Source organism: Elephas maximus, chromosome 22 (genome assembly GCF_024166365.1).
Source record: "Elephas maximus indicus isolate mEleMax1 chromosome 22, mEleMax1 primary haplotype, whole genome shotgun sequence".
In the NCBI taxonomy this organism is placed as follows: Eukaryota; Metazoa; Chordata; class Mammalia; order Proboscidea; family Elephantidae; genus Elephas; species Elephas maximus.
In genome coordinates this window covers 51561872-51589309 of record NC_064840.1, presented here as the reverse complement: position 1 = coordinate 51589309, position 27438 = coordinate 51561872, and the positions used below count along the sequence as shown (strand labels likewise).

General features: G+C 49.3%; 1 protein-coding gene across 1 annotated transcript; it reads left to right on the top strand.

Moving 5' to 3' along the window:
• The first annotated feature begins 4091 nt into the window (after positions 1-4091).
• RHOBTB2 (Rho related BTB domain containing 2) lies at positions 4092-27432 on the top strand. The gene is made up of 10 exons (XM_049865142.1): positions 4092-4652; positions 8756-8957; positions 10184-10287; positions 10757-10942; positions 11599-12626; positions 12911-13029; positions 15594-15744; positions 21836-21924; positions 22825-22930; positions 24316-27432. Exons 2-10 carry the CDS (start codon positions 8766-8768, stop codon positions 24531-24533), a joined length of 2193 nt encoding a protein of 730 aa, XP_049721099.1. The 5' UTR covers positions 4092-4652; positions 8756-8765; the 3' UTR covers positions 24534-27432.
• Positions 27433-27438: the final 6 nt, after the last annotated feature.

The window sequence follows — 27438 nt, the reverse complement described above, 5'->3', positions numbered from 1 at the left end:
GAGGTTGCTTGTAGTTCAGGAGAAACAGGATGGAGAGTTCTCTCCCCAGACTAAGCCTCCCGTTCATGGCAGACATCTGCCAGCTTCAGGGAGACAGCAGCTGTGTGATGTCCGTGAGGAGGGCGGTTACGGAGCTGGGTGGAGGGGGCACCTTTTGGGGTTGGGTTTAAAAGGTTTATGTCACTGGGGAGGGGGTGCTTTACGAGAGGGCTTTGGTAAGGGAAGAGATATGGGGCGGGGAGGCAGCGGGAAACTCTGGAATTGAACCTGCCTCCCGGCTTCTTTCCCCCGGCTGCCAGGAACTTCTCAGGCTGCAGCAGGCCTCACCCCCCAAGGAGAGTAAGCCAGATCACGTGGCAGGGCGCTTCCTAGGTCCACCAGCAGAAGGGCAGAGTGCCAAAGCCCAGTCATCCAGAGATATGGGAAATAACTTCTTGTTTTGAAGCACACCTCAGAACCACAGTAGTGGTTCTAAGCTGCAGCAAATGGGCAAGGGAGTAGGGGAGGAAGAAAGGGGGAGAAAGAGTCCAGGAGCATTTCCGGAAAACTTCCCACTCAGGCCTGATGGAGAAGTAACTTAGAGCAAGGAGAAAGAATGGCCTCCCATCGGGGCTGGAGTGGGAGGGTGTGCGAGGTGGAGCGATCGGGGAGGCTGCCTAGTCTATGGGAGGTGTTGCTGCCAGGTGCTGAGAGCTGAGGACTGGGATGGACTATGAACTGGGTAACTGACAACTCCTGGCTTGCTGATGATGGAACTAGCCCTGGGGAATGGCCCTGTTTGCCAGGATTTTGGCATCAATGAGCTGGGCAAAGATGGAGTAAATGTAGTAACCAGATCCTCAGCCTGGGAGCCAGGGTCTTGATGCTGCCATGAGCAGCAGAAGAGGAATGAGCTGAGGGCCAGACTACAGTCCTGGCCAGGGCTGGGTGGGAACATGGCCTGCCATCAGCCACAGTTGGGGCACAGGCTGAGGGCTGGAGTTTGCAGGTGATGTGTACTTTGCCCTGCTCTGGGGAAAAAGCTGCAACCTGGAGTCTGGAGATCCCGGTTACTGAGCAGAGTGTGAGGAACCACTGGAGGTCCAGGAAGCTGGCCTGAGGGGGAAAGAGAGGGAGAGGTGTATCTAAGATATGGCACAGGCGGTGGGAGCCATTTGAAGGGGGCATGGGGGCACCACTGAGCAGTTTCTATTAACTCAGTATGGCCTAGGGTTCTTCTTCAAGCACAGTAGACACAGAGGCATAGGGGAGGGGCACAGGTGCGCACTTTCCCTGGGCACCAAGTCCAAGGGGGTGCCAGATGAGGCGCAGAATGACATTTAGAGGGGCCACATCTTTGAAAGGTGCCTGATTGAGGCAGCGGGACAAGAGGGGAGAAGGCATTTCTGCTGCCACATCACAGCTATCAATAACTATTCGTCTTGAAATGTGTGTGGGGGGTGGGCAACTTAAAGATTGCCCCTGGGTGCTCCTTGCCCTTGACCTGGCCCAGCAGGGATGCAATTTAGTGCTTCCCATAGATATGCCTCTGGGAGAGACCAGGTTTGTTGAAGACCCCAAGGCACCCTGGGAGTGGCACATGGATGGGATGGTTTGATAGTGACGAGTGCATGAGGAGGAAGGGGTGGGGCATTGGTTTCCAAGGAGGACACTGATGAGGGGACTATGGTAACAGCGGAGGACTGACCAGGGCTGTAACTGGGAATGCTCAGAGATGAGGTCATGAGGATCACTTTGGTTTGAGGAAAAGCTGAAAGATGAGACTGTGAGCAAAAAGTAGGGCTGGGAATTGAGGTGATACCCTCTGGCAAGCACCTGGCTCTGCCTGAGACAGTTTACCGAAGATGAGCAGGCTGTGTACTGGTCCAAGACCAACCCCTCTCCCCACCCAGCCCAGCCCTACACCTTCAAACCCCCACAGTCACGCCTGGTTATGCAGTGAGTTTCCCAGCTGAGCTGGCTCTTTCTCCAAAGAGGGAAAAGGTGTTGACTCCATAGCTTCAGGCCCAATAGCTACTTTCCCTCTCCAACTTGACTTTGAGGGGAAAGGTGTTAGGTTTTCCTACTGTGTGCTGCCCTGGGGCTGTGCCTGCTGGCTGCCAGGGTGATGGCAAGAGACATCTGGAACAAATATGTGGCTCTCTGTGGAAATGAGTGAAGGGGACTAGAGTGTTGGCGGGAGAGGCCCCGGCTTCCTGTGGGGAGCCATGCAGAAATCTCATTCTGTGCCTCTCCACAGTTCAGTGACTCTTTGGCATACAATGATGGGGTGAGGCTCTTCAACACCAAACATGCGGTTTAGTTTCTTTCTTAAATATGTATTCAAACCAATATGTTCTGTCTTATACAGGGGTGAGTCACAGGCAGAAGTACAAAGTAAGTAGCATCCTCAGTCATCTTTAACCTCTTCTCCAGCTCTAGGTAGATACAGAAGATGGCGAGGGAGACAGCCTCAAACAATAAAGCATTTATTTTATGTTGACCAGGCCAGAAAGCATGTTATTATCCTGAATACCTTGAGGGGCAACTTCCAGCTATATGCATTAATAGGTGGGAAGCCATAGTTCACACAATACGAGATTTTTTATATTTGGCCCTGGAGTTAGTTTGATTTCTTTTGCCAGTGGATTTCTCCTCCTAATCACATGTTGCTTAAGCTGATATCTAAGTGGATTTGCATTCTCAGAGCACAAGCCGGATGTGCGATGGAGGGGGTTAGGTGGAAGGCACACCAGTTCCAGCTTTAAAAATTGTTCAGCGGTAATCCACAAGATGGATAAACCAGACTGAGCTATTATAATTACCAGCAGTCAAGGTCATCACCATAAAACCAGCCTTGAATATGGAAACTTTCTTTTGAGGAGGACTCACATTACAGATTTAATCTCTTGTAACCTCCCTATTTTGAAGCCCTGGTGGCGCAGTGGTTAAGAGCTCAGCTGCTAACCAAAAGTTGGCAGTTCCAATCCACCAGCCACTCCTTGGGAACCCTGTGGAGCAGTTCTACTCTGTCCTATAGGGTCACTATCAGTCGAAATCGATTGGATGGCAACTGGTTTGTTTTTTTTCGCGGGGGTTAACCTCCCTATTTTAGCCTCTGGATGGCACAAATTGTTAAGCCCTTGGCTGCTAACTGAAAGTTTGGCAGTTTGAGTCTGCCCAGAGGCACCTTGGAAGAAAGTCCTGGCAATCTACATCTAAAAGATCACAGCCATTGAAAACCCCATGAAGCACAGTTCTACTCCGACACACATGGGGTTCCCTTGAGTCTGAATCGACTCCATGGCAACTAGTTTTGGTTTCTAACCTCCTTATTTTACAGAGGGATAAACTGAGACAGAGAGCCCAAAGAAGACTTAGGCGTCTCTGTGGATAATGTCTTCATGGCGTTTCCTGGGCAGATCAGAAAATACTAGTGAACTCCAGGTGACAGTAGGATGGGGGTGGGCTGGAGGTGGGGACCAATGAAGAAGGGGGAGGGAGAGAAGGCATAGATGGGAGACACAGGTGGGAAATGGTGCTGGGATCTGTCCCACCGGGAAACTCATTAAGGGCAATGGCAGCTGGAGTCACAGCATGTGGCTACAGGGGTGATGGAGGGAGGAAGGCCCTCAAATACCAGAAAAACTCCCAAGCCGGAAGAGGGCTTGTGAGAAAACGCTGTTCTCCACCAGTGGGCAAGTGGTGGAGGCCTGGTTTTAGCGGGAAGACAAGGAAAAAAACTCGAGTTCCAGGGTGGGCTAGCATGCCTCTCAGCTTTGGTGGAAAGGGGAAAATACCCTGGCAGTCCCTTGAGACTCTGCACCTTGAACCCAGCGGCGAGCAAAGACCCTTTCCCGGGCATGCTCCCGGGAGGGGGAGGGGAGGGAAGGAGCCGCGGCCGCGGGGCGGGGCCGAGGGGTGGGCCGCGGGGGCGACCAATCCCCGTCTTTCCCCGCCCTTTCCCCGCCCCCGACCCCTTTCCACCAACGGAGCGCCGCGGTGGGCGGTGCCTGTCACGGCCGTTGCCCTGGGTGCGATTTTTTTACCCCTTTTTTCTTCCTCTCATTTTTTTTTCTTTTTTTTTTGTGAATGAAAAAAGGAGGTCGCGAGCGGTCCCCGGGACTGCAGCGCTGGGCGTCTTCTCGGCACCGCATTCGGAGAGGACCTGGGCGCGTAGCAGAAGCAGCCTCGCCCCTCTCCTTGCACCTCTGCGCGCTGCCTCTGCCCTGAGCCGCCGGAACCGCGGCCACGGCGGCGGCGGCGCGGCCCAGCGCCCGAGCTCGGACAGGCCGGCAGGCTCGCAGCCCCTGGCTCCAGCGTCTGGGTCTGGCCCGCCAGCGCGGGCCCCGCGCCTCCATGACGTTGGGCGCCCGGTGCCCGGGGAGATGCTGATACGGAAGAGGCAATGGCTGCAGTGCAGAGCGCCCGGCTGCTCCCGGTCCGCCGTCCGGCCTGGGCTGCTCTGTCAGAGTTTCTGATCTAACGGCGAAGCCGGGGCCGTGGGCTGTAGCAGCGGCGCGGCGTTAGCGCCAGGACACAGGCGGCGGAGGCAGCAGCTTCGTCCGAACTTGCGCGCACGGAGTGACCCCAGGCATTTCACTAAAATGAGCGTGCTTAGCAGGAAGAGATGTGTTCCTTACACTAGAAATTGCCCGGTCACAGGTAGTGGTGTAAGTAAATGATTAATTTCTCTTATGGCCGGGCTGCAAGCAGTTTCCTGCCGCCTCCCCCGCCCCGTTTGCGCCCCTCCGCACTTCCACTCGCACCCACCCAGCTGCACCCAGGACTATGGTTTCATCCATTGCTGGGTTCCGAGGGGGACTAACCTTTTCTGGGGTTTTCTAGGGAAAGGAAGATGACTTGATCGTCGTGGTGTGTCGTGCCCCTCCCCCTTCCCTATTTTTTATTTATTTTTATTTTGTGTGTGTGGGAGCAGCATGGTGGCGGGGGGGGAGGGTCCAGAGCGATGGAAGTGTTTCCGTTAAAAATCAATGGAATGTGGGTGTTTTGTTCACGGTTCTAGAGCTGTTTCTTTCAACTCAACTCCACTGGAGTCTCTGCAACTGAGTTCTGGCAAACTACTGGGAAAATTCCGAGCGTTGTTTGTTGATGTTTCGGCACTTTAGCTTTGAGACGGCTTAAGCTGTGCTAGGCTTGCATTTTTGTTATGTGACCATTCATGATCCCTGTGGGCCTTGCTTTCCATTGGATCTGCTGCCGCCAGATTCGTCTCTTCGCTTCCTGGTATTACACTGTCAGCAACTCCAGTGGGAGCCTCCTTTAATTCCGAGTTCACCCTTTCTTTGCTCTTCTCTTGATTCTCTCTTCCTATCCATCCTTCTTGATTTTTTTTACCTTCATTTTCAGGATTTTCCTCCCTTTCGCATTTTATAAGATGCAGGATGTGGAATATTGGTTGCTAGGAGACAAACCAGGCTCCCAGGGAGATTCTGTAGTTTCCTTGACAACCAGACTAGGGCAGCCTCAGATGAACAAGCCTCCGATCAGCTGTGGGAGGGAAAGGGGGACTTTCCTGGGCTCGGCTAAGAGTGTGTGTAGCGAGGTGAGAGGGTTGTAGCTAATCGGAACACACGTTGGGTTTTGGCTTAGACTGTGTACAAAGAGCTGGGAGAGCAGTGGGCACGAGGTGTTTTTGGAGGGGAGACAGGGACCGGGGGGCAATGGGAGGATATCCATCACTCTAGGGTCATTGAGGGCGGAGGAATGAATTGGGAGTGTGATACCCAGGGCAGAATGGCAAGGAAGCCATAGTTTGTGGAGGTTAGTCAGGAGGCTTGGACTGAATGGGGATGAGGCAATAGTGAGGAAAAGTCTAGAGTCATGGAAGGAGAGAGTGCCAGACGGAAAGGGGAAGCTGAGAAGCTCACTGAGTGGGTTGTCTCATCATACATCAGCAAAGATAAAGTAGCAATATTCTAGAGCAAAAATTATACTGTTGGCACGCAATCTCCAGGACAAGGTCCTCATTTAAGACAGGCCTAATTAGACTAAAAGAGTTCTGCAGGCTTAATTGGTCCAGTCTGTGTCTTAAAAAAGATATAATTACACATATAGATGTGTAATCTAGTATTATATAATACCAACGTTACATAAGAAGACAAACACCTCCTTTCAGCCCAGGCTCTCATGGCATGAATCAACCAAGAGCCAGGAGACTTTATTCTAAAGCCTCTTTCCCATTTTCTGGAGGGGGAGACTGATGTCCAGAAAAGTGATTTGCCCTTTCCTAGATAAGACAATGAAGTTTGCCAGCCAGGCATTTGGGACACAGGTGGAATGGGTGAAAATAATGAAAGTAGGGAGGAAGTTAGAAGAATAAGCAGAGTAAGGGTGAGGGCAGCTGGGGAATGGATGGGGAGGGGTATCAGCCTGGGCAGCAATCCAGCAAGGCTAGTGTTTAAACTCATGGTGCAGGATTTTCCATTCTACTTATTGGTTGGCTGTCCCTTACTTAACCTTAGCAGTGCATCAAGTGTGCATGAGTGTTTTAATCATGAAGTGGCTGAACTTGGACCACACACTGCTCTGCTGGTGTCCTGGCGTCATTCTTGATATCAAGGCATACCTGGATTTAAGAACCAATGCCTTCCTCTTTGTCTCATTTCCCCCTTCCGCTTACAGACCTACATGGCACTAGAATGTAAATTTGAAAAGGTGCTACTGGCTAAAAAAAATCAAACCCATTGCCATTGAGTTGATTCCGACCCATAGCGACCCTGTAGGACAAAGTAGAACTGCCCCATAGGGTTTCCAAGGAGTGGCTGGTGGATTCAAACTGCCAACCGTTTGGTTAGCAGCCATATCACTTAACCACAGTGCCACCAGGGCTAGTGGGTCTTTAATCTTTACCCTACAGCTGTACATATTTGTATTTGGGATTCCTTTTTATTTTTCACTCAATGAAATAGAAACCACAACCCAGATGATTCTTCCCACTGGCCACAATCCCTTAGCTTCTTGACTTTAGACCATGAACTGTCAAAGTGGGTTCCCAGTCCTCAGATTAGGACAGAGACTAGAGGAGGCAAGATCGTGGTTAGAATAATGGTCAGCTGTTGGGGGAGGGTGAGGAGGGTTGGAGACGAGCAGAAATGATGCAGACAATTGCTCTGGAGACTGGGAAAGAACTGGGTGGAGACCCCTGGTTGTTTCGGGTCTGGATCCTGTGAAATTCCAAGAAGGAAGAGGAGGTTGTCTCATTGAAAAGTCCTTGCTGCACTTTTTGCTTAGATGGCTGAGATGCATCCACAAATCCCAGTTGCCTTTGTTACTTGGGTTCTGCATTTCTGCATGCTGGCATCCAGTTACAGCAACCGGCAGCCTGCGAGAGTGGAGCTTCTCTGCTGCTGCTGGTGGCCTGGCTCTGAGGCTGGATGGTTCAGCAGTGAGGGGGCCTGGGCAGCCTTCAGAACTCCTCTGAGCTCAGTTTCCCTTGGCCTAGGAAGGATTACCACAGACTGCTCCATTACCGCAGACTACTTACCATGCAGGCAGGGAATGTGAGGCAGGGGCAGGTCGGTGACCAAGGAGGAAACCAAGCTTGGTTGAGGCCCTCACTAATAACCTCTCCCTGCAGTCCTCCCAGGAGGGTGGAGGCCAGCTGGGAGGCTGCCAGTAAAAACACCCTCCAGGCTGGTGACAGCTTTTTAAACATTGACATGACATTTTGACTAGAGAATGGCCTTCTGTTTGCTCATTTAAACCCTCCCACTCTGTGGGTGGACAAGCCACTTGCTCTCTGCCTGACACAGAAGGAAACTGAGGCAAATATTTACCCAAAAATTCAGGCCCAAGTTTCTTACCCTGTGCTTCCTCCAGCAACCCCGTTATCCATGTGGCCAATTTAGTGAGTATCCTTCCAGAAGTGCCAGGTGTCTGGGGGCTTGTGGCCCAAGACACCCCCTTCCTGTGACTGTGAAGTGCAGAAGGGGTGTATCTCACTCTCCCAGGGGTGAATACAGGATGCCTGGAGGGCAGTCCTGGGTAGGAGATCATTGCAGGCATGTGGTTTACCCCTCAACCCACCTCAAAGCTGGGCCTGCAGCTGAGTGAGACATGCAAGCAATGTGACAGACCCAGCGGGTAGGAGGGGAGGCTCATGGGCTGCTCAGGTGCAGCCAGAAGCCTTCCAACCCCAGAAATCTGGGAGAAAAACTCACATGTGCATAAAGGGGCCTGGGGCCTGCAATTACAGGACAGACATAGACAGGAGCTGGGAACCCCTCCACTAGAGAGGTAGAGGGGACAGGGTAGGGGCCAGGAAAGCTGCCGCCTAGCTTTGACAAGTCCATTAAATTTCAAGTGGCCCAGCCCTCAGGCATGCTGGGAAGGGGTGGGAACCTGGCTCTGACTCTGCTTCTCTCAGCTGTTTGTTGTTCTGCCGCCACAGCGCTGCTGTGGGGAGGAGGAGGAGGAGAGCAGATGATAAGTGAGCTTCTCAGGCCAAGTCTTCTCTTTCTGAGAGAGTGGGGATAGGCTCCAGGTAGGCTCTGTCACAGGCTTCCCCTCATCCAGAAACCCACCAGAGGGGGAGCAATGGTCAAGCTGGTGGAACTGTTCCTCTCAGCCTGAATGGGCTCCTACCTCCCCAGGCCTCTGCACAGCTATTGTCCAGAAAGTTGCCAATGTCTTTCTCCTCTTCTCAGCTCAAAGGCTTGAAGAGGGAGCAGCCCTGGCTGAGGAGAGCTGCTTGGCCTGGCCCTGGGCTGCTGACATGCAAAGCTGTCCTGACCAGTTCCCTCCTCTCCCTCAGGTCCCAATTAATGGATTCTGACATGGATTATGAAAGGCCAAACGTAGAGACCATCAAGTGTGTTGTGGTCGGGGACAACGCCGTGGGCAAGACCAGGCTCATCTGTGCCCGGGCCTGCAATGCCACCCTTACCCAATACCAGCTGCTTGCCACCCACGTACCCACGGTTTGGGCCATCGACCAGTATCGGGTGTGCCAGGAGGTAAGGCTGCAAGGCCACTCGGTTGGGGGTCCGTGCCATGTCCCAAGCCGTAGCTTGGTGTCTCCAACCAGGAGCTGGACCAGTGGTGTCACTAGAGGGTTGCAGGAGGGGGGTGGTGCAGACCAGATGGGGTGACACAAAAATGACCCCAGGGCCTGCCTGGGCAGTGGCGGGCAGGTCAGCGGCACAGTGGGAAGGGGCCGTCAAGGCATTGGTGTCACTGGGGTTGGTGTCACCCATTGCCCAATGCAGTAATTCTTCACCACCTCATCCCCCCACTCACCTGCCAGTCACTAGGGTTGGTGTCACCCATGCAGTAATTTCACCACCCCCCGACCCTCATCACCTGCCAGTCTGGTTGCTCGCTGCCTGGGCCATGGCCCCACCATTAGGTGGAGAGTAGGGTCTCCGCCTTGGCCAATGGGAGAGGGGAGAAGCTGTGGAGAGTTCAGGGCAGTGGGCCTGGGAGAGGCAGGGCACACAGTGTAGTGCTTACTCCTGAGCAGGGCGGGCCCCAGAGCAAGGCAGATGGGACCAGGCCACTCTGCCCACCGGTGGAGGGCTTTGCCAGGCTGGCTCTGCTCGTGGGGCTGGAGTGTGACATGAGCTACTGCATTGGGTGATACCAACATTAGTGATGCCACTGAGCTGCACTGAGCTCACTGAGCCCTCTTAGGAGTAGGGTGGTGGCAGCTAAAGAGGAAGAAGCCCCTGGAGAGAGATCTGATGCGTGCCTACCCCATGGGGAGCCATCTTTGACTATTTATTTGTGTTTTGCATGGCTGAACTGCTGCCTGGGACTAGAGCTTTGCCTGGGGCATAGCATCTTGAGCAATCGCAGCCCTAAGTAATGGGGAGCACCAGGTGGCTGGGGCTTTGGAGAGGTAGAGGTGGAAAGTAGCTGTTAGCAAACACCACAAGATCAGAGACTCATAAACATAAGACTTGCAGGTAAAGCAGGGAACAAGAGAACCTTTCCACATGCAAAACAGTCTGCCGTGTTATGGTTTATTCTACTTGAAGGCTGCCCATGTTATTGATTCTACACAGATTTCACCCGAGTAAACAGTATTGTGCAGGGCACACAGTAGGATATACCAACCTTACTCTGCCCTCAACCCCCGATGCTGCCTGGGACCTTTGGGGCTGAGCTGGCACCCATCCTGAGCTGACATGCAATGAGCTCCAAGAGCCCTTGTGCTTGATTCCAACCCCCACCCTGGCAGGTGCTGGAACGCTCCCGAGATGTGGTAGATGATGTCAGCGTCTCCCTGCGCCTCTGGGACACCTTTGGAGACCACCACAAAGATCGGCGCTTTGCTTATGGGAGGTATGGACAGCCTCTGGCTGCTTGCAGGGAGCCAAGAGGGTGGGTTTCTCCTGCTTTCCCAAGGAACTGAAACATTTAAACTGGGAGGAAGGAGCCAAGAAAACAGCACTAGCAGAACCTCACAGGGGCGGTGAAAAGAATTTGGGATTTGGAGTCCAAAGTCTGGGTTTGAGTCCCATCTCTGTCACTTACTAGCTATGTGACTGTGCAGTTAGGGGAACTGCTCTGGGTTGATTTTTCTCAGCTGTGGAATGATACTTGCTAACTCTACAAGATAGCTGCAAGGTCAAATGAGAGTCTCTGAAAGCTCTAAAATGCTGTATAAATAGAGGTATGATTCTAGGATTTGTGTAAGGTCATGTGAGTAGACCCATATGCTGGGGGTAGGTATGCACACACTCCCTTGTTCTAGTGGGCAGTAACCTACGCCTAACTTCCCCTGCCCATAACATCCCTTTCCTACCCCCAGATCCGATGTGGTGGTTCTTTGTTTCTCCATTGCCAACCCCAATTCCCTGCACCATGTCAAGACCATGTGGTACCCAGAAATCAAGCACTTCTGCCCCCGAGCACCTGTCATCTTGGTGGGCTGCCAGCTGGACCTGCGCTACGCTGACCTGGAAGCTGTCAATAGGGCCAGGCGACCCTTGGCTAGGTAAGGGGTGCTGGTGCCTAGGGAGGGAAAAGGAGGAAAATGGAGGGATCAACAGATCACCATGACTCCCTGCTCAGCCCTGAGGGAATCCCACTGAGCCTTACGTCCCCACCCCCCATCTTTGGAGCTAGCTCACAAAGGGAGCCAACAAGACAAGGATGCTCATTGATTCGTTCACTCACGGATATATCGACTGCACACCTACCGCGTAAGCAATACTGTGCTAGACGCTACGAGGAAAGAAAGAGAGAGGAAGATGGTCTTTGTATAAAAAGGTCTTATAATCTTGCTACGTGATAAACTAAATACGTTAAACACCAATGTGAAACATTGTGTGCTGATTGCCAAGAAGATAGTTAGGGCGGTCATTGCTTTGAGCTGGGGAGATCACCTTGGCCTGGCATAGATAAGGAAGACTTACTGGAAGAAGGGTTTGGAGGTGGGCCTTGAAGGACTGGTAGGATTTGTCTAGATAGAAGAGGCAGGGGCAAAGATTCAGTGGAAATGAGTAGGGCATGAGTAGGGGCTAAGGAAGCAAATCCTGAGCAGAATCCCTCAGCCTGGTGAGGAACAGGCAGGCTCTGGGGAACTGTCTCTTCTTGTTCCCAACCTTCCACCACCAACACAAGTTTTGTTTCCCTTCTTGAACCCATTAGGCCCATCAAGCCCAATGAGATCCTTCCTCCAGAGAAGGGTAGGGAGGTGGCCAAGGAGCTGGGCATCCCCTACTATGAAACCAGTGTGGTGGCCCAGTTTGGCATCAAGGATGTCTTTGACAACGCCATCCGGGCAGCACTTATCTCCCGCCGGCACCTGCAGTTCTGGAAGTCCCACCTCCGCAATGTGCAGCGGCCTCTACTGCAGGCCCCCTTCTTGCCCCCCAAGCCACCGCCCCCCATCATTGTGGTGCCCGACCCCCCCTCCAGCAGTGAGGAGTGCCCCGCCCATCTCCTGGAGGACCCGCTCTGTGCGGATGTCATCCTGGTGCTGCAGGAGCGGGTGCGCATCTTTGCCCACAAGATCTACCTCTCCACCTCTTCCTCTAAGTTCTATGACCTGTTTCTCATGGACCTGAGTGAGGGGGAGTTGGGGGACCTCTCTGGGCCAGGGGGCCCCCATCCAGAGGACCACCGGGGTCACCCTGATCAACACCACCACCACCATCATCACCACCACCACCACCACGGGCGGGACTTTCTGCTTCGGGCAGCCAGCTTTGATGTGTGTGAGACCGTGGATGAGGGTGGGGGCTCTGGGCCTACTGGACTCCGGCCCTCCACCAGTGATGGAATCCTGCGGGGCAATGGGACAGGGTACCTGCCGGGGAGGGGTCGAGTGCTCTCTTCTTGGAGCCGAGCCTTTGTGAGCATCCAGGAAGAGATGACAGAAGATCCTCTGACCTACAAATCCAGGCTGATGGTAGTGGTAAAAATGGACAATTCCATCCAGCCGGGGCCCTTCCGAGCTGTTCTCAAGTACCTGTATACAGGGGAGCTGGACGAGAATGAGCGGGATCTCATGCATATTGCCCACATCGCTGAGCTGCTTGAGGTCTTTGATTTGCGCATGATGGTGGCCAACATTCTCAACAATGAGGCCTTCATGAACCAGGAGATCACCAAGGCCTTCCATGTCCGCCGGACCAACCGGGTTAAGGAGTGCTTGGCAAAAGGCACCTTCTCAGGTATGGAACATGCTTGGGAACTGATGGCTAGAAGGCAGGGGAGTTCTCTCCAGGTAGCCTGCTGATGAATCTGGGTTGGTCTGATTGGCATTCCAAGTCAATTTCTGCTGCCCTGGAAAGATGGACTTCTGCTCCTTAAGCTCTGTCTTCCATAGCTCAGAGTTATGGGGAGGACAGCTTCAGAAGGAGGCTGGGGCTGTCTGGGCTCAGTGACAACCTTGGGGTTGATTATCCCACAGTCTTTCAACATACCCTCATGTGATGCCTCTTCCCCTCCTGGATAGATGTGACCTTCATCCTGGATGATGGGGCCATCAGTGCCCACAAGCCCTTGTTGATTTCCAGCTGTGACTGGATGGCTGCCATGTTTGGAGGGCCGTTTGTGGAGAGTTCCACTAGAGAGGTAAGGCTGAGGATGGGAAGGGGTAGGTAGGAGAGAGGTTTACACCCTCTGCATCTGAAGCATCCATCATTTAGTAGCACTTTCTTCAGCACTGACAATGTGCTAAACGTATCATGATAGGTCCAAGAGACTTTTATGAGATGGTTTCTATGTCTAAGGATTTTACAGTGTACCAGGAAAGGGAATTATAACAACCTTTTTTTGGGGGGGGGGTTGGGGGGGGACAAGTACATAGTTCTTTTATTAAAAGAAAGAACAGTACTTCATTCCTTTTTTGATTTGTTTTGAGAGTTAATGTTTTTATGTTGTAGTGTTTGCTGATGCTTATGCTGTTGGCATTTTGTTATAATATTTAAGATTTTTTCATTAATGTCATTAAGACTTATTAAAACTTGGTTTCATGTGCTGCATCATTTTTTTTTTTTGTAGTTGTTGAGAATATACATAGTAACATCTTAACTTCATAGTTTAGAAAGCCCTTCCAATACATCATATCATTTAATCCACATACTACTTTTACACATATCTTGGCTTTCCCACTTTATACATAAGGAAAGTGAGTTGCCCAAAGTTGTGTAGGTAGAAAGTAGAGAGGCTAGGACTTGAACTCAGGACTTCTGACTTCTTGGCTCTTCCCATTACACTTTGCTGCCTCCAAGACTAGCATAGGCACATGAAACAACTTAAAAATATCAGTGTGTCCCAAGCTGAATCCGCTGCCTATCCCTCTAATCAGCGCCCCTCCAACTCACCGGATCTCTCATTGACACCACCCACTGTTGTCTCAGGCACTTAGATTGGAAACCTGAGAATTGAACAAGTCGTAGCACTCAAAAGGGGCCTATCAATGTGTCTTTAGAAATTTTTCTGTTAAGTCTATCCTCTGCTTTCCATTCTCCCAGCCAAGCAGAGTAGCCCAGGCCTAGCCCTCTCTGAACGCCTATAACTTTAGTCCATCACTCAGGCTTATAGTTAACAAGGTACTGTACTACATATAGAAACCCTGGTGGTGTAGTGGTTAAGAGCTATGGCTGCTACACAAAAAGTCGGTAGTTCGAATCCACCAGGCGCTCCTTGGAAACTCTATGGGGCAGTTCTACTCTGTCCTATAGTGTTGCTATGAGTTCAGATTGATGCAGCAGGTTTGGTTTTTTGGTATACTAAAAAAACAAACAAAAAAAAAAGCCAAACCCAGTGCCTTCGAGTCGATTCTGACTCATAGCGACCCTATAGGACATAGTAGAACTGCCCCATAGAATTTTCAAGGAGCGCCTGGTGGATTTGAACTGCTGACCCTTTGGTTAGCAGCCGTAGCACTTAACCACTACGCCATATATACAGCTGCTTAAATGCTCAGAGTGTCCACCTCCGGTTTTCCCAACAGGTGTGTAATTTATTTTGAGTTTGTAGACTAGGTCTTTTACTCCTGCCAAGTACTTACTTAGTGCTGGCCTCTTAGTGAGCGCTCACCAAATACTTGAATGCAAAACTGAGATAAGAACAATGCAACATAGCACCCTGTGTCACAGAATATGAGTTTCCTAAGGTTTCCGGGAAGGAGGTATTTGTGGGAGGCCAAGTGGAGGGGTTGGATTTGGCTCCTGATCCTTTAAGCACGAGTAGGATTTGGATATGCAAAGTGTGCGACTAAGAACTCTTGGAAGCCCCAGGGGTGTGTCAGCCACAGGCACTTCTGAGAACCCTAGAAGCCAGCTTTAGAGCTCTAGCTGATTCCCAGTGCAGCCTGGAGAGACTTGGGTCTGATGAGAAAGCAGTTTTTGTTGCCGCGTTGCTTTAAAGAGATCCCAGAGGCCCAGAGCAAGACCGCTTCAAGCAGCGAAGAGATGCCAGCTGGAGTTCCACTGCTCCCTGCAGGGAGGGGAGGGGCTGGAGTGTAGGTTCAGGTGGCTGAAAAGGACGCCGCCAAGCATCCAGACTTCAGAACGGGTTCAAAAGGATGCCAGTGAGAATCCAGGTGCTTTTAGAAGACATTAGAATGGATAGACCTTGAAAACATTATGCTAAGTGAAATAAGTCAGTCACAAAAGGACAAAGATTGTATGATCCTACTTATTTGAAATATCTAGAATAGGCAAGTGTATAGAGACCAGAGATTATTAGTGGTTACCAGGGGCAGGCGGGAGGAAGGGGAAAGGAAGACACAGTGATTCAGGGACACTGTGATGGAAAAATTCAGGAACGGTTATGGTGACGGTTGAACAACATGATGAATGTAATTAAGGTCATTGAATTGCACATGTGAAGATAGTAGAAAGGGCAAATGTTTTGTTACCTATATATTTACTACAATGATAATAATAATAAAAAATAATAGAGCCCTGTTTGTTGTTGCCATCGGCAAACTGGGCCTCAGGCAAGGTCGTTGCTCTGGGAGACAGGGCTTTCGGGGTCTTCTGAGTCAGTATAGGAGCAGCACAGGGTAGGCTGCCTGTCTGGGAGAGACCAGGTTTAGAGGCCAGGGCCTCTTTAATTTTTCAGAACTATGTAACCCTGCCCTACAGCTGGAGCTCATTGTGGCCTGGTCTACTCTTTCCCATCCCCAGGTGGTGCTTCCTTACACAAGCAAGAGCTGCATGAGGGCAGTGCTAGAGTACCTCTACACCGGCATGTTCACCTCCAGTCCTGACCTGGATGACATGAAGCTCATCATTCTTGCAAACCGCCTCTGCTTGCCACACTTGGTTGCCCTCACAGGTAACTAACAGAGGACTCAGGGACCTGCCTGGGGGTGAGGTCAGGGAAAGCCCAGGGGTGATTATATGTTCTTCTTTCACCTCACTCCTCCTAGGGGACAGACTGGTAACACCAAGGCAATAAATTTACATAAAATAAAATATGCTGATGTATATTAAATTTTGAGTGAGGACGCAGGTGTAAAGGAGTGTATGTGTGAAACATGTTTTATGGGGTCACTGCATAGGTCACTGTCTTCAAAGGTTATTTCAGCCTAATGAAGTGGTCTCCGTTACATGATACTTCCTTATGTTCTTATCAGCTTGGCTTCACCTGAGCAAAGCTACACAAGCCAGAAAGAATAGGAGACAATTTCACGTTTCTATCTGTTGATGATGATTGTCTTAGTCGTCTAGTGCTGCTATAACAGAAATACCACGAGTGGATGCTCTAACAAACAGAGGTTTATTCTCTCACAGTGTAGTAGGCTAGCAGTCCAAATTCAGGGCGATGGCTCCAGCGGAAGGCTTTCTCTGTCAGCTGTGGAGGAAGGTCCTTGTCATCAATCTTCCTGTGGTCTAGGACCTTCTCTGTGCAGGAACCTCATGTCCAAAGGGCTTGCTATTCTCTTGACTCTTGTTTTTTGCTGGTCTGAGGTCCCCCTCTCCTTCCCTTTTATCTCTTGTAAGATAAAAGGAGATGCAAGCCATATTCCAGGGAAACGCCCTTTACATTGGATCAGGGATGTGACCTGAGTGAGGGTATTACATCCCACCCTAATCCTCTTTAACATAACCTAATCTTGTCTCATTAACCATAGGCAGAGATTAGGATTTACAACACATAGGAAAATTACATCAATCACAAAATGGAGGACAATCACACAATACTGGGAATCATAGCCTAGCCAAATGGACACATATTTTTGGGGGACACAATTCAATCCATAACATTGATGATGATGATGATGATGTTTTTCCTCCTCCTTCCTTCTTCTACTCTTCCTTCTTTTTCTCCTTCTCTTCCTTCTTATCTTTTTCTTCTCCTCTACCTTCTCCTTCTCCTCTTTGTCTTCATCCTCGTTCTTCTTCCCCAAGTTGAAAACAAACACTGACTCATCACTTCTAATTCTTTGAAAGGGTTGTGAGAACTGGACCTGAGTGTTTGTTGTTGTTAGGTGCCATTGAATCAGTTCAAACTAATAGAGACCCTATGTACAACAGGATAAAACACGGCCCAGTCCTGCACTACTCTCACAGTCGTCGTATGTTTGAGCCCTTTGCAGCCACTGTGTCAGTCCATCTCGTTGAGGGTCTTCCTCTTTTTTCACTAACCCTCTACTTTACCAAGGATGATATCCTTCTCCAGGGACTGACCCCACCAAATAACATGTCCAAACTTGGCGAGACAAAATCTCGCCATCCATATTTATAAGGAGCATTCTGGCTGTACTTCCTGCAAGACAGATTCGTTTATTCTTCTGGCAGTCCATGGTATATTCAATATTCTTCGTTAACACCATAATTCAAAGGCATCAATTCTTCACTCTTCCTTATTTGTTGTCCAGCTTTTGCATGTGTATTAGACAATTGAAAATACCATGGCCTTGGGTCAGGCGTTCCTTAGTCCTCAAAGTGACATCTTTGTTTTTTAACACTTGAGGTTTTTTTGCAGCAGATTTGCCCATTGCGATGTGTCATTTGATTTCTTGACTGCTGCTTCCATGGGCGTTGATTGTGGATCGAAGTAAAATGAAATCCTTGACATCTTCAATCTTTTTCCATTTATCATGATTTTGCTTATTGGTCCAGTTGTGAAGATTTTTGTTTTCTTTATGTTGAGGTGTAATCCATACTGAAAGCTGCAGTCCTTGATCTTCATCAGTAAGTGCTTCAAGTCCTCTTCACTTTCAGCAAGCAGGGTTGTGTCATCTGCATATTGCAGGTTGTTATTGAGTCTTCCTCCAATCCTGATGCTACGTTCTTCTTCCTATAGTCCAGCGTCTCTGATTATTTGCTCAGCATACAGATTGAATAAGTATGGTGAACGGATACAACCCTGACACATGCCTTTCCTGACTTTAAACTACACAGTATCCCCTTGTTCTGTTCCAACAACTGCCTCTTGAACTATGTACAGGTTCTTCATAAGTACAATTAAGTGTTCCGGAATTCCCATTCTTTGCAATGTTATCCATAATTCGTTATGATCCACACAGTCAAATGCCTTTGCGTAGTCAATAAAATACAGGTAAACATCTTTCTGGTATTCACTGCTTTTAGCCAAGATCCAGCTGCCATCAGCAATGGTATCAGTCATTCTGCATCCCTTTCTGAATCTGGCTTGAGTTTCTGGCAGTTCCCTGACAATGTACTGCTGTAACCCTTTTTGAATTGTCTCCAGCAAAATTTTACTTGTGTTTAATACTAATGATGTTGTTCGATAATTTTTGCATTCTGTTGCATCACCTTTCTTTGGAATGGGCACAAATATGGATCTCTTCTAGTAGGTTGACCAGGTAACTGCCTTCCAAATTTCTTAGCATAGATGAGTGAGCGCTTCCAGCGTTGCATCCATTTGTTGAAACATCTCAAATGGTATTTGTCATAAATACCTGAAGCCTTGTTTTTCACCAATGCCTTGAGCGCAGCTTAGACATCTTCCGTCAGTACTATCAGATCTATCCTATGCCACCTCCTGAACTGGCTGAATGTCGACCATTTCTTTTTGTTACAATGACTCTGTGTATTCCTTCCATCTTCTTTTGATGTTTCCTGTGTCATTCAATATTTTGCCCATAGAATCCTTCAGTATTGCAACTTTTGAGGCTTGAATTTTTTCTTCAGTTCTTTCAGCTTCAGAAATGCTGAGAGTGTTCTTTACTTTTGGTTTTCTAACTCCCGGCCTTTGCACATTTCATTATAATACTTCACTTTGTCTTCTCGAGCTAACCTTTGAAATCTTCCATTCATCTCTTTTACTTCATCATTTCTTCCATTGGCTTTAACTACTCGACGTTCAAGAGCAGGTTTCAGAGTCTCTTCTGACGTCCATTTTGGTCTTCTCTTTCTTTTCAGTCTTTTTAATGACCTTTTGCCTTCTTCACTTATAATATCTTGGATGCCATTCCACAACTCGTCTGGTATTCAGTTATGATTGTCAGTGCATCAAAAAATTTTTTTGAGGTGGTCTCTAAATTCAGGTGGATTATATTCAAGGTCGTGTTTTGGCTCTTGTGGACTTGTTCTAATTTTCTTCAGTTTCAACTTGAACTTGCATGTGAGTAATTGATGGTTTGTTCTGCAGTCAACCACTGGCATTGTTCTGATTGATGATACTGAGCCTCCTCATCCTCTCTTTCCTCAGATGTAGTCAATTTGATTTCTTTATATTCCATTTGGCAAGGTCTATGTGTAAGGTTGCCGCTTATGTTGTTGAAAAAAGTATTTCCAATGAATAGGTATTGGTCTTGCAAAATTCTATCACGCGACCTCTGGTGTCATTTCTATCACGAAGGCTGTATTTTCCAACTACCGATCCTTCTTTGTTTCTAACCTTTGCATTCCAATCACCAGTAATTTTCAATGTATCTTGATTGTATGTTTGATCAATTTCAGATTGCAGAAGTTGGTAAAAATCTTCATTTTTTTTCATCTTCGGCATTAGTCATTGGTACATGTATTTGAATAGTAATCATATTAACTGGTCTGCCTTGTAGGCATATGGGTATCATCCTATCACTGACAGCGTTGTACTTCAGGATGGATCTTGAAACGTTCTTTTTGACAATGAATGTGATGCAGTTCCCCTTCAGTTTGTCCTTTGCGGCATAGTAGATCAATTCAAGATGGCCAGCACTAGTCCAGTCAGCTCATTAATGCCTAGGATATCGAGGTTTATGCATTCCATTTCATTTTTGACGACTTCCAATTTTCTTACTTCATACATTCCATGTTCCAATTATTAATGGATGTTTGCAGCTGTTTTTTCTCATTTTGAGTCATGTCACATCAGCAAATGACTGTCCCGAAAGCTTTACTCCATCCACATCGTTAAGGTTGACTCTACTGTGAAGAGGTAGTTCTTCCCCAGTTGTATTTTGAGTACCTTTCAACCTGAGGAGCTCATCTTTCAGAACTATATCAGTGTTCCACTGCTATTCATAAGGTTTTCACTGGCTAGTTTTTTTAAGAAGTAGGTCACCAGGTCCTCCTTTCCAGTGTGTCTTAGTCTGGAAGCTCTGCTGAAACCTGTCCGCCATGGGTGACCCTATTTGAAATACCGGTGGCATAGCTTCCAGCATCACAGCAACATGTAAGCCACCACAGTATGACAAATTGACAGATGAGTGGGGAGCATTTAGAATGGACCATTCCCAGAGAACTGCTGGAGTGGAACAAGCACTGAGGCAATAGGGAGAGCAAGCAGGCAGACGGTTAGCATCAAGGGTCTTCCAGTCCCCAAAACAAACAAACGAAAAAAAAAACCCAGTGCCATCGAGTTGATTCTGACTCACAGCGACCCTATAGGACAGAGTAGAACTGCTCCATAGAGTTTCCAAGGAGCGCCTGGCGGATTTGAACTGCTGACCTCTTGGTTAGCAGCCGTAGCACTTAACCACTACGCCACCAGGGTTTCCATCAAGGGTCTAGGGAAGAGAAGTTATGCTCTCCTAGTGAAGGGAGTTTGGGACCAGATATCTGAGCAGATAGCTTCTGTTGGTGTTAGAGTTTGGTGTTTGGATTGGTGTTGGTGTTGGCATTGCTGCCAATCCTGGTGTTGATCCTGGAGTTAATACTGTTTGGAAGGTCGGGGGGCAAAGAGTAGGGACTCCACTGGGTAAGACCCAAGTGTCAGAATTGCTGGGGGGGTAGGCAGACTATCAAGTCTGAAGCTCAGATATGGGGGAAAAATCAGCAATCCCACGATGGCAAATGAGTCATAAGTTGGGACCTAGTCATAGGAAAGGTCCCTCGGTGATGCAGCTTGCGCTCAACTACTAACCTAAATGTTGGTGGTTTGAACCCCGTTAATTGTGCCGTGGGAGAAAGGCCTGGTGGTCTGCATCCACCAAGAGTACAGCATGAAAACCCTATGGAGCAGCTCTACTCTGTAACACATGGGTTTGCCACGGGTCGGAATCAACTTGACGGCAGCTGGGTTGGTGTGGATTTTTTGGTCATAGGAGAAGGCAAAAATTCTTTATCAGTACTGGAATATGAAGAGCTGAGCTTGCAGAGGCAGTCCAGGGGTCCCAAGTGGGGGCACAGGGGACTTTAGGATAGGAAGCAAGAGAGAGGCTAAGCAAGAGATCACACTATCTGATAGGAAAAGATGTACCATTATTTCATTGTGTACATTTCCTGCCCCAGATCCGGAATCAGCCATTTTCCAAGAAGCTCTGGTTTCTTATAGTTGGAAAGGAAGTAGTGTTTGAAGACTGTAATCTGAACTCTAGGGATGCTCATTGCTACTGGGTTGGTTATTGTTTCTGGGCCTTTTCTGTGAACAGACATGGGGAATCATTTTAAAGATAAAATCTTTTTAAAAATAAAATACCTCCTGAGTTTATCCTGATCTTTCCGATTAAAATTCAAGACTAAAGATGTTTACTGAACTTCTTCAATGTAAACATTTTAAAGTGAAATGCAAGGTGAGCATACAACTTGTTACAAAATTTAAATTAATATAAACAGCTAGGTTTAATCCACAGATCCATAGGTCTAATCCAGCCTTTTTTCTGTTTGCAACAAACCTGAGGCTTAATACCTTTTCTCATCAGTATCAGTGGCTGATTCTACTGGGGACTTTCACTCCAGGTATATCAGAAATATTTGGTGAAATGTATGTAGTTTAAATAATCCTATTTGATGATTCTAATATCTTCCTCCACCCCCCAACACCTCCACTCCACTGGGAAAGTTTTGCTCTAATTCCTGTTTCCCCACTGGTGGAACAGACTTAAATCACCCGTAGCCTTTTCTGGCCTGTTGGGACTTGTCCCTGGCCCTGATCTCTCTTTGCTCTGCAATGAGCCCCTGCTGGGAGATATAAGTGAGTGCATGGCCATTCACGTGGTTATTCCACTGATTCCTCGCTGTGTGTGTCACAGAGCAGTACACAGTGACCGGGCTTATGGAAGCAACCCAGATGATGGTGGACATCGATGGGGACGTCCTTGTGTTCTTGGAACTGGCTCAGGTATAATGGCAGGGGAAGGAAGCTCCAGCATTCTCAACTCTAGCTCTCCTGCCCATTGGCAGTGAAAGGGGAGGGCTGGGAGGTAGTGGGTAGTAAGTAAACCCATTGTCAGTCTTGGTTCCCTGCAGGACCCTGATTGGGTGGAGCCCTCTCAACTCTCGAGTTAGGGAACAGCTAGAGAACTCCCTGATGTTCCAAGAGGAGAATCTGGCCTTGGGAGGAAGGGACTGAGACTTTAGGCAACCAGAGGGCAGGCAGGGAACATTCAGTCTCATGGTTAGGCATGGTTGCTGTCTACTTGGGGTCATCTTAGGAACACTGAGGTCTCTTCATCTAAAATTAATGGCCCCACCCACTTATTGCCAAGCAAATAAGCAAGCAAGTAAAAACTACCATACAGGCCCTCACGGTGCCAGAAATTCTACCATTAAAAATTAGTTTATAAACTTAAGGCATGGCTAATTCAAGGCTTGCAGACACATCTGAGAAAGTTAGCTCCCCAAGCCTAGTTATCAACACCTTAGTGCGGACTGCTTTGGACCGTTGGTGGGGAGGGAGGTGGAGGTTGAAGTCCCCTGGGGCAAGATCTGAGGAATAGATGCAGTAGGAAGCCACCACGCAGGGCATCTATCTGTCCATGGAGATCTGTAGTGTGACAGAATTAGGGGCAGGACTGAGGCAAGGTGATGGTGGTGGTGCCAAGAACTTAAAGCAAGCATTGTCTTCCTCACAATTTTGTGGTGGTTGCTTCTGGAGGTGGGCATTTTATGACTGCAGGGGCTTTTGTCCATCCTGCATCAAAGCCTCAGCTCCAAAGGCAACTGCAGATGTCTGCACAGACAGCCTGTCTCCTGGGGGGCAGGGGTGCTCAGTACAAATGATCTTTTGTTCCATCCCTAGTTCCACTGTGCATACCAGTTGGCTGACTGGTGCCTCCACCACATTTGTACCAACTACAACAACGTGTGCCGCAAGTTCCCCCGAGACATGAAGGCCATGTCTTCAGGTGAGCACCCGGGGCCAGCCCTAACAGGACCTGCTGCTCTCCTATGCTGATGGGGGCCTTGACTTGGGTCCACAGCCCTGACTTACCCAGGGGGCCAGGAAGCTGCCAGTGCTCCTTGGGCTTAATTTGGCCTTGAGGTTGGGAGCAGCTTGCAAAGGTGAAGCCAGTCAAGTGAGTGGGGGCCCAGGCAAAGCCCTGGCCTGGAGGGCAGGGGACCTGAATTGTAGGCAGGCTCTGCCACTAACCTGCTAAGGAACCTTGAGCAACTTGCCCTACTTCTCTGGCTCCTGTTTCTCAGAGGTACAAAGAGGGCGTTGAACTAGAGTTGGTATTTTTTAAAAACTTTTTTGACCAGGGTTTTAAATAAGAAATACATTTTACTTTGCAGCTCTGTACACCAATAGGAAAATATGTAAGTTTTTAAATGCTGATCGTGACCCACTAAATGGATTTCACAACTTAGGAATGTGTACAGCTAAGCTTGGAAAACTCAGGCCTGGACATCCCCTGAGGTCCCCTGCAGCTCTCTCTCTGCTTATTGCTTTTCCTGGTCCCAGAGCCCAACAGCAACTGCACAGCTCCAGGGAGTGGTGGCACTGACCTCCCTGAGGGGTCTGCCACCCAGTGTTCTTGGGGGTCTTCACTTTTGCTGCCTGGGCTCCTCCTCCACTCTGCTTTGAGCCTCCCCCCTGCTGCCAGGTCACAGCACATCCTACCAATTCTTTGCGGCCCTTCTCTCCTCCTTTTTACATTTGTTACAGCTCTTCCAGTGTTGTCTGTCTAAAGCACAACTCCAGTTGCGTCACTCCCCAGATTCCAAACCTTTGGCTCCCCATGCCTTCCAGAGTAAGTCCAAACCCCTCGGACTAGCCTCCCCTCCAGTCTGACCCCATGTCTGCAGCCTACCTGTTATTCCCCTTCAGAACCTCAGCTCTGGCCAGATCATTCTATGCTCATCCCCTAACCATTCCGAGCTATTTCCTGCTGACACGTTTGTTCTCCTCTTCTCCATTATTAATCGCCTCAGCCTGTTTTATTCACAGTATACATTAAGCCCCAGTTCAGATCTTACCTGTGTCTTTAGAGAAAACAAACTGGAAGCGCCTTCCCCAGTGCTGACCGGCTGCACCGCTCACCAGGCATTTTACTTTCCTGAGCTCGCAGCTAGACTGGGAGCTCTGTGAAGGGGGGGCCGGGGCCCGGGTCTTATACTTCTTGGGCCACAGGATCAATACGGGTTAGTTGATGGACGGAAGGCCTGCTGGAGTTCCTAGTGGCAGCAGGGTGGGGGGTGGGTATCCCTTGGCCACACTCCATGTCCCAGTGCCCCTGTTCCTCCTTCTCTTGCCTTCCTTCTAACCAAGCCCCACTGCATTCTGCTCCAGAAAACCAGGAGTATTTTGAGAAGCACCGGTGGCCACCTGTCTGGTACCTGAAGGAGGAAGATCACTATCAGCGGGCACGGAAGGAGCGTGAGAAAGAGGACTATCTCCACCTGAAACGGCAGCCCAAACGGCGATGGCTATTCTGGAATGGCCCCTCCTCACCATCCTCTTCTGCAGCCTCCTCCTCCTCCCCATCTTCCTCCTCGGCTGTGGTCTGAGATGCTGCCACCTTCTTCTGACCCTGCTGCTGTTGTCCCCATCTGCCCTTGCCCCTGCTCTTCTGCATCTCCCCCTCCACCTTATAGGGACAAGGGGACCCACATAACCAGGACCCTAAGGGCGGAGCTGTTCTCACCAGCCAACATAGCTCAGCAAGAGAGGAGCCAGGCCCTGTGGATCAGGACAGGGACCACCTACAGAGGTCCTCAGTTTTAAGCAGGGTAGGAGACAACTGCTTGGAGGCAGGGAGCAGGGAAAGAGCTAAGAGCTCTGGCATTTAAGCTTTGGGTTTGAGAGCCCTAGAGTCAAAGGGAAAATCCTCCTAGCCACAAAGCTCCAGGGCTTGTATGTGGGTCTTGGTCTGTACAGTAGCCAAGGAGGCAGCCCCCCTCCCAGTGAAGTGAGCAGGGAGGCTCCTGCCTCTACTGGTCATGTTTTTCCACCAGTGGACTTGAGGGTTATAAATGTTTTGTGGGCATTTCCACATGGAACCTACTTAAGTCCTCACCTGAGAAGTCAGGGTAGAAATTAACCTTCAGAGACAACTCAAGGCTTCTAGATCCTGGGGTACAGCTGCAAGAGACCACAGGTGGACAGGCTGACATCCTGCCAGCATCCCCCCAAGGGCTGATAAAGCATGGTAGAAAGTTGTTCAGAGCTCCAGGCCTAGAAGCAGTGCCTCTTGGTGCAATGAGAAACTCCTCCCTCATGCCCCCAGCCCCTACCCCTTAACTTCCCTCCAGTCACCTTCAAATTTGGCTAAGGGAAGCAAAGGGAACAACTGGGATATGGGGAGGAAAAAAGAAGGGAGGTGATGGGAATCCGTGCCCACCAATCCCATGCTCCACTGGAATCCTTCCCCTGCCTTTGGTTAGCACTGCTTTTTATGGGGTGGGGCAAAATTAGCAAAAAACAAAACAAAAAGAAACAAACGAAAAAATCACCACCAGTGAAAACACTCTGTCCTCTTCCCTACAAAGAACGAAAAACAAAAAAGACCCTGTTATAGCTTACATTTTTATAAAGCCAAACAGAGGCACTCATGAGACAAAGGTTTGGGTTGTAGACTCCACTTCGGTGCCCTTCAGGAAACTATCACCAGTCCTGACGGAGGGTGCCCTGGCTTAGTTCGGCTGACTCTAAGGGGCAGTGCAGGCTCTTGGGCCCCAACATGCTGCTGATTGAGGACTTGAGGGGTGGTGGTGGCCTCTGGGCTTGAACATAGCATTAGACTGTAGCCTTTGCCCATCTTGAGAATGCAGGTGACCCTTTTCACCTTCAGAGGTAGACCCCATAGGATGTTTGTTGCATGAATGTTGGGGGTGGGTGGGTAGGATCAAAGTCAGGGAAAAGGAACAGAGTCCCCTGTGACGAATGATCATAGGACATAGAGCCTTAACTAGTGCTGGTTTGGGGTAAAAAGGTAGGAGCAAAAGGGAGAGAATAGAGCAGAAGCAAAAGTAAGATTAATTCAGAAAAGGGGAAAAATTAAACAGTAGCTTGCAGGGCCTGTGGGGGCAAAAGTTGGGCCACAGTTGACCGTTCCCCCATTTTCTAATCTTGATCATACTTCATTCCCCCTTTTTTTAGACTTAAAAGACTGTCTTACTGATGAGAGGCAGAGCCAGGGCAGCAGTAAGGTCATGGGTTCAGGGTTCATCATCTCAACTGAGAAAACCACTTTAAGGAAAGGTACTGGCTTTCAGTCCCAGTGTCCTGGGATAGAGCAAAACCTGAAATATAGGCGACCACAGCAACGATTTTTGGTGAAAAGACCAACAGATTTGGGGTTAAATCTTCATCAAGATGAGCAGGAGGCAGCAGGTCAAGCAGATCTAATGTGGTTGAGAACCAATGTTGTCTGAGCACCAGGCTCTTCCAAGGCTAAAACTGCCTTCCTGTTTAAGTCCCTCTTCTGGGTGACTGGCCTGGAAGGTCAGGCGTGTGCTGCCCTCTGCTGGCTGATCGGCCTACTTTCAGCTGAGGTCACAGTTGTTAACTTCAAGAGAGAGGAAGAAGAGCCAATGAGTAAGGGCAGGAAGGGAGCCTAAAGGGAAGAGAGAAGCTATGCACCTTGCACCTTTATTCTGGGGATGGTGTCAGAGGAGCCTGCACACCTGGGCCAAGGTGCCTGTCAGGAACTGTGAGTGAGGGGTAGGGTCGGGTCCTGAAGAACAAGGGGAAGGGGGACTCCCAGGCTGCTTGCCGACTGAGCAATCTTAGTCCGTTAATGAGGATGGAGAAAAAGCCAATGGGGGAGAGAAGGTGAAGGTTAGCCAAGGGGCTGGAGGAAGCAGATGTGAGAGTGGCCACAGAACTAGCCCAATAACCAGGGCCAGCTAACCCCTCAGGGATCCACCGCCCTTTCCCCAACTGCTCTGTCAGAGCCAATCTATACTGCACTGGAGCCCAGCAGCCCCAGGTGCAACCCAGAGAAACAACCCTTGGAGGCTATGGAGGAGCCAGGCCAAAGCTGATGTCTCTTCTCCCCAGAAGGGATGGACAGACAGCAGAGGGAGGGGGAGGAGGTGCTGAATTCCAATCCCCCATGAACCTGCACTTTGAAATTAAGGGGAAGCAAAAGCATGAAACACCCATGGAGGGGAAGCCTAAAGGCATGAAGGGGAGAAGGGAAGCAGTGAGTTCCAGGGCAAGACTATATACCCCTGTACTCATGTCATTCAGAGCTGTTTCAGCAAGACTATATACCCCTGTACTCATGTCATTCGGAGTTGTTTTCAGCAAGAATATATATACCCCTGTACTCCTGTCATTCAGAGTTGTTTCAGAGGGAGAATGGGAAGATGGGGGAGAACAAAAACACACACCTCTTTTTATAAGGTTTCATATTTAATTTAGTCATGAATTCATAAATACATAAGTATTTTGTACCTAATGGTCTTC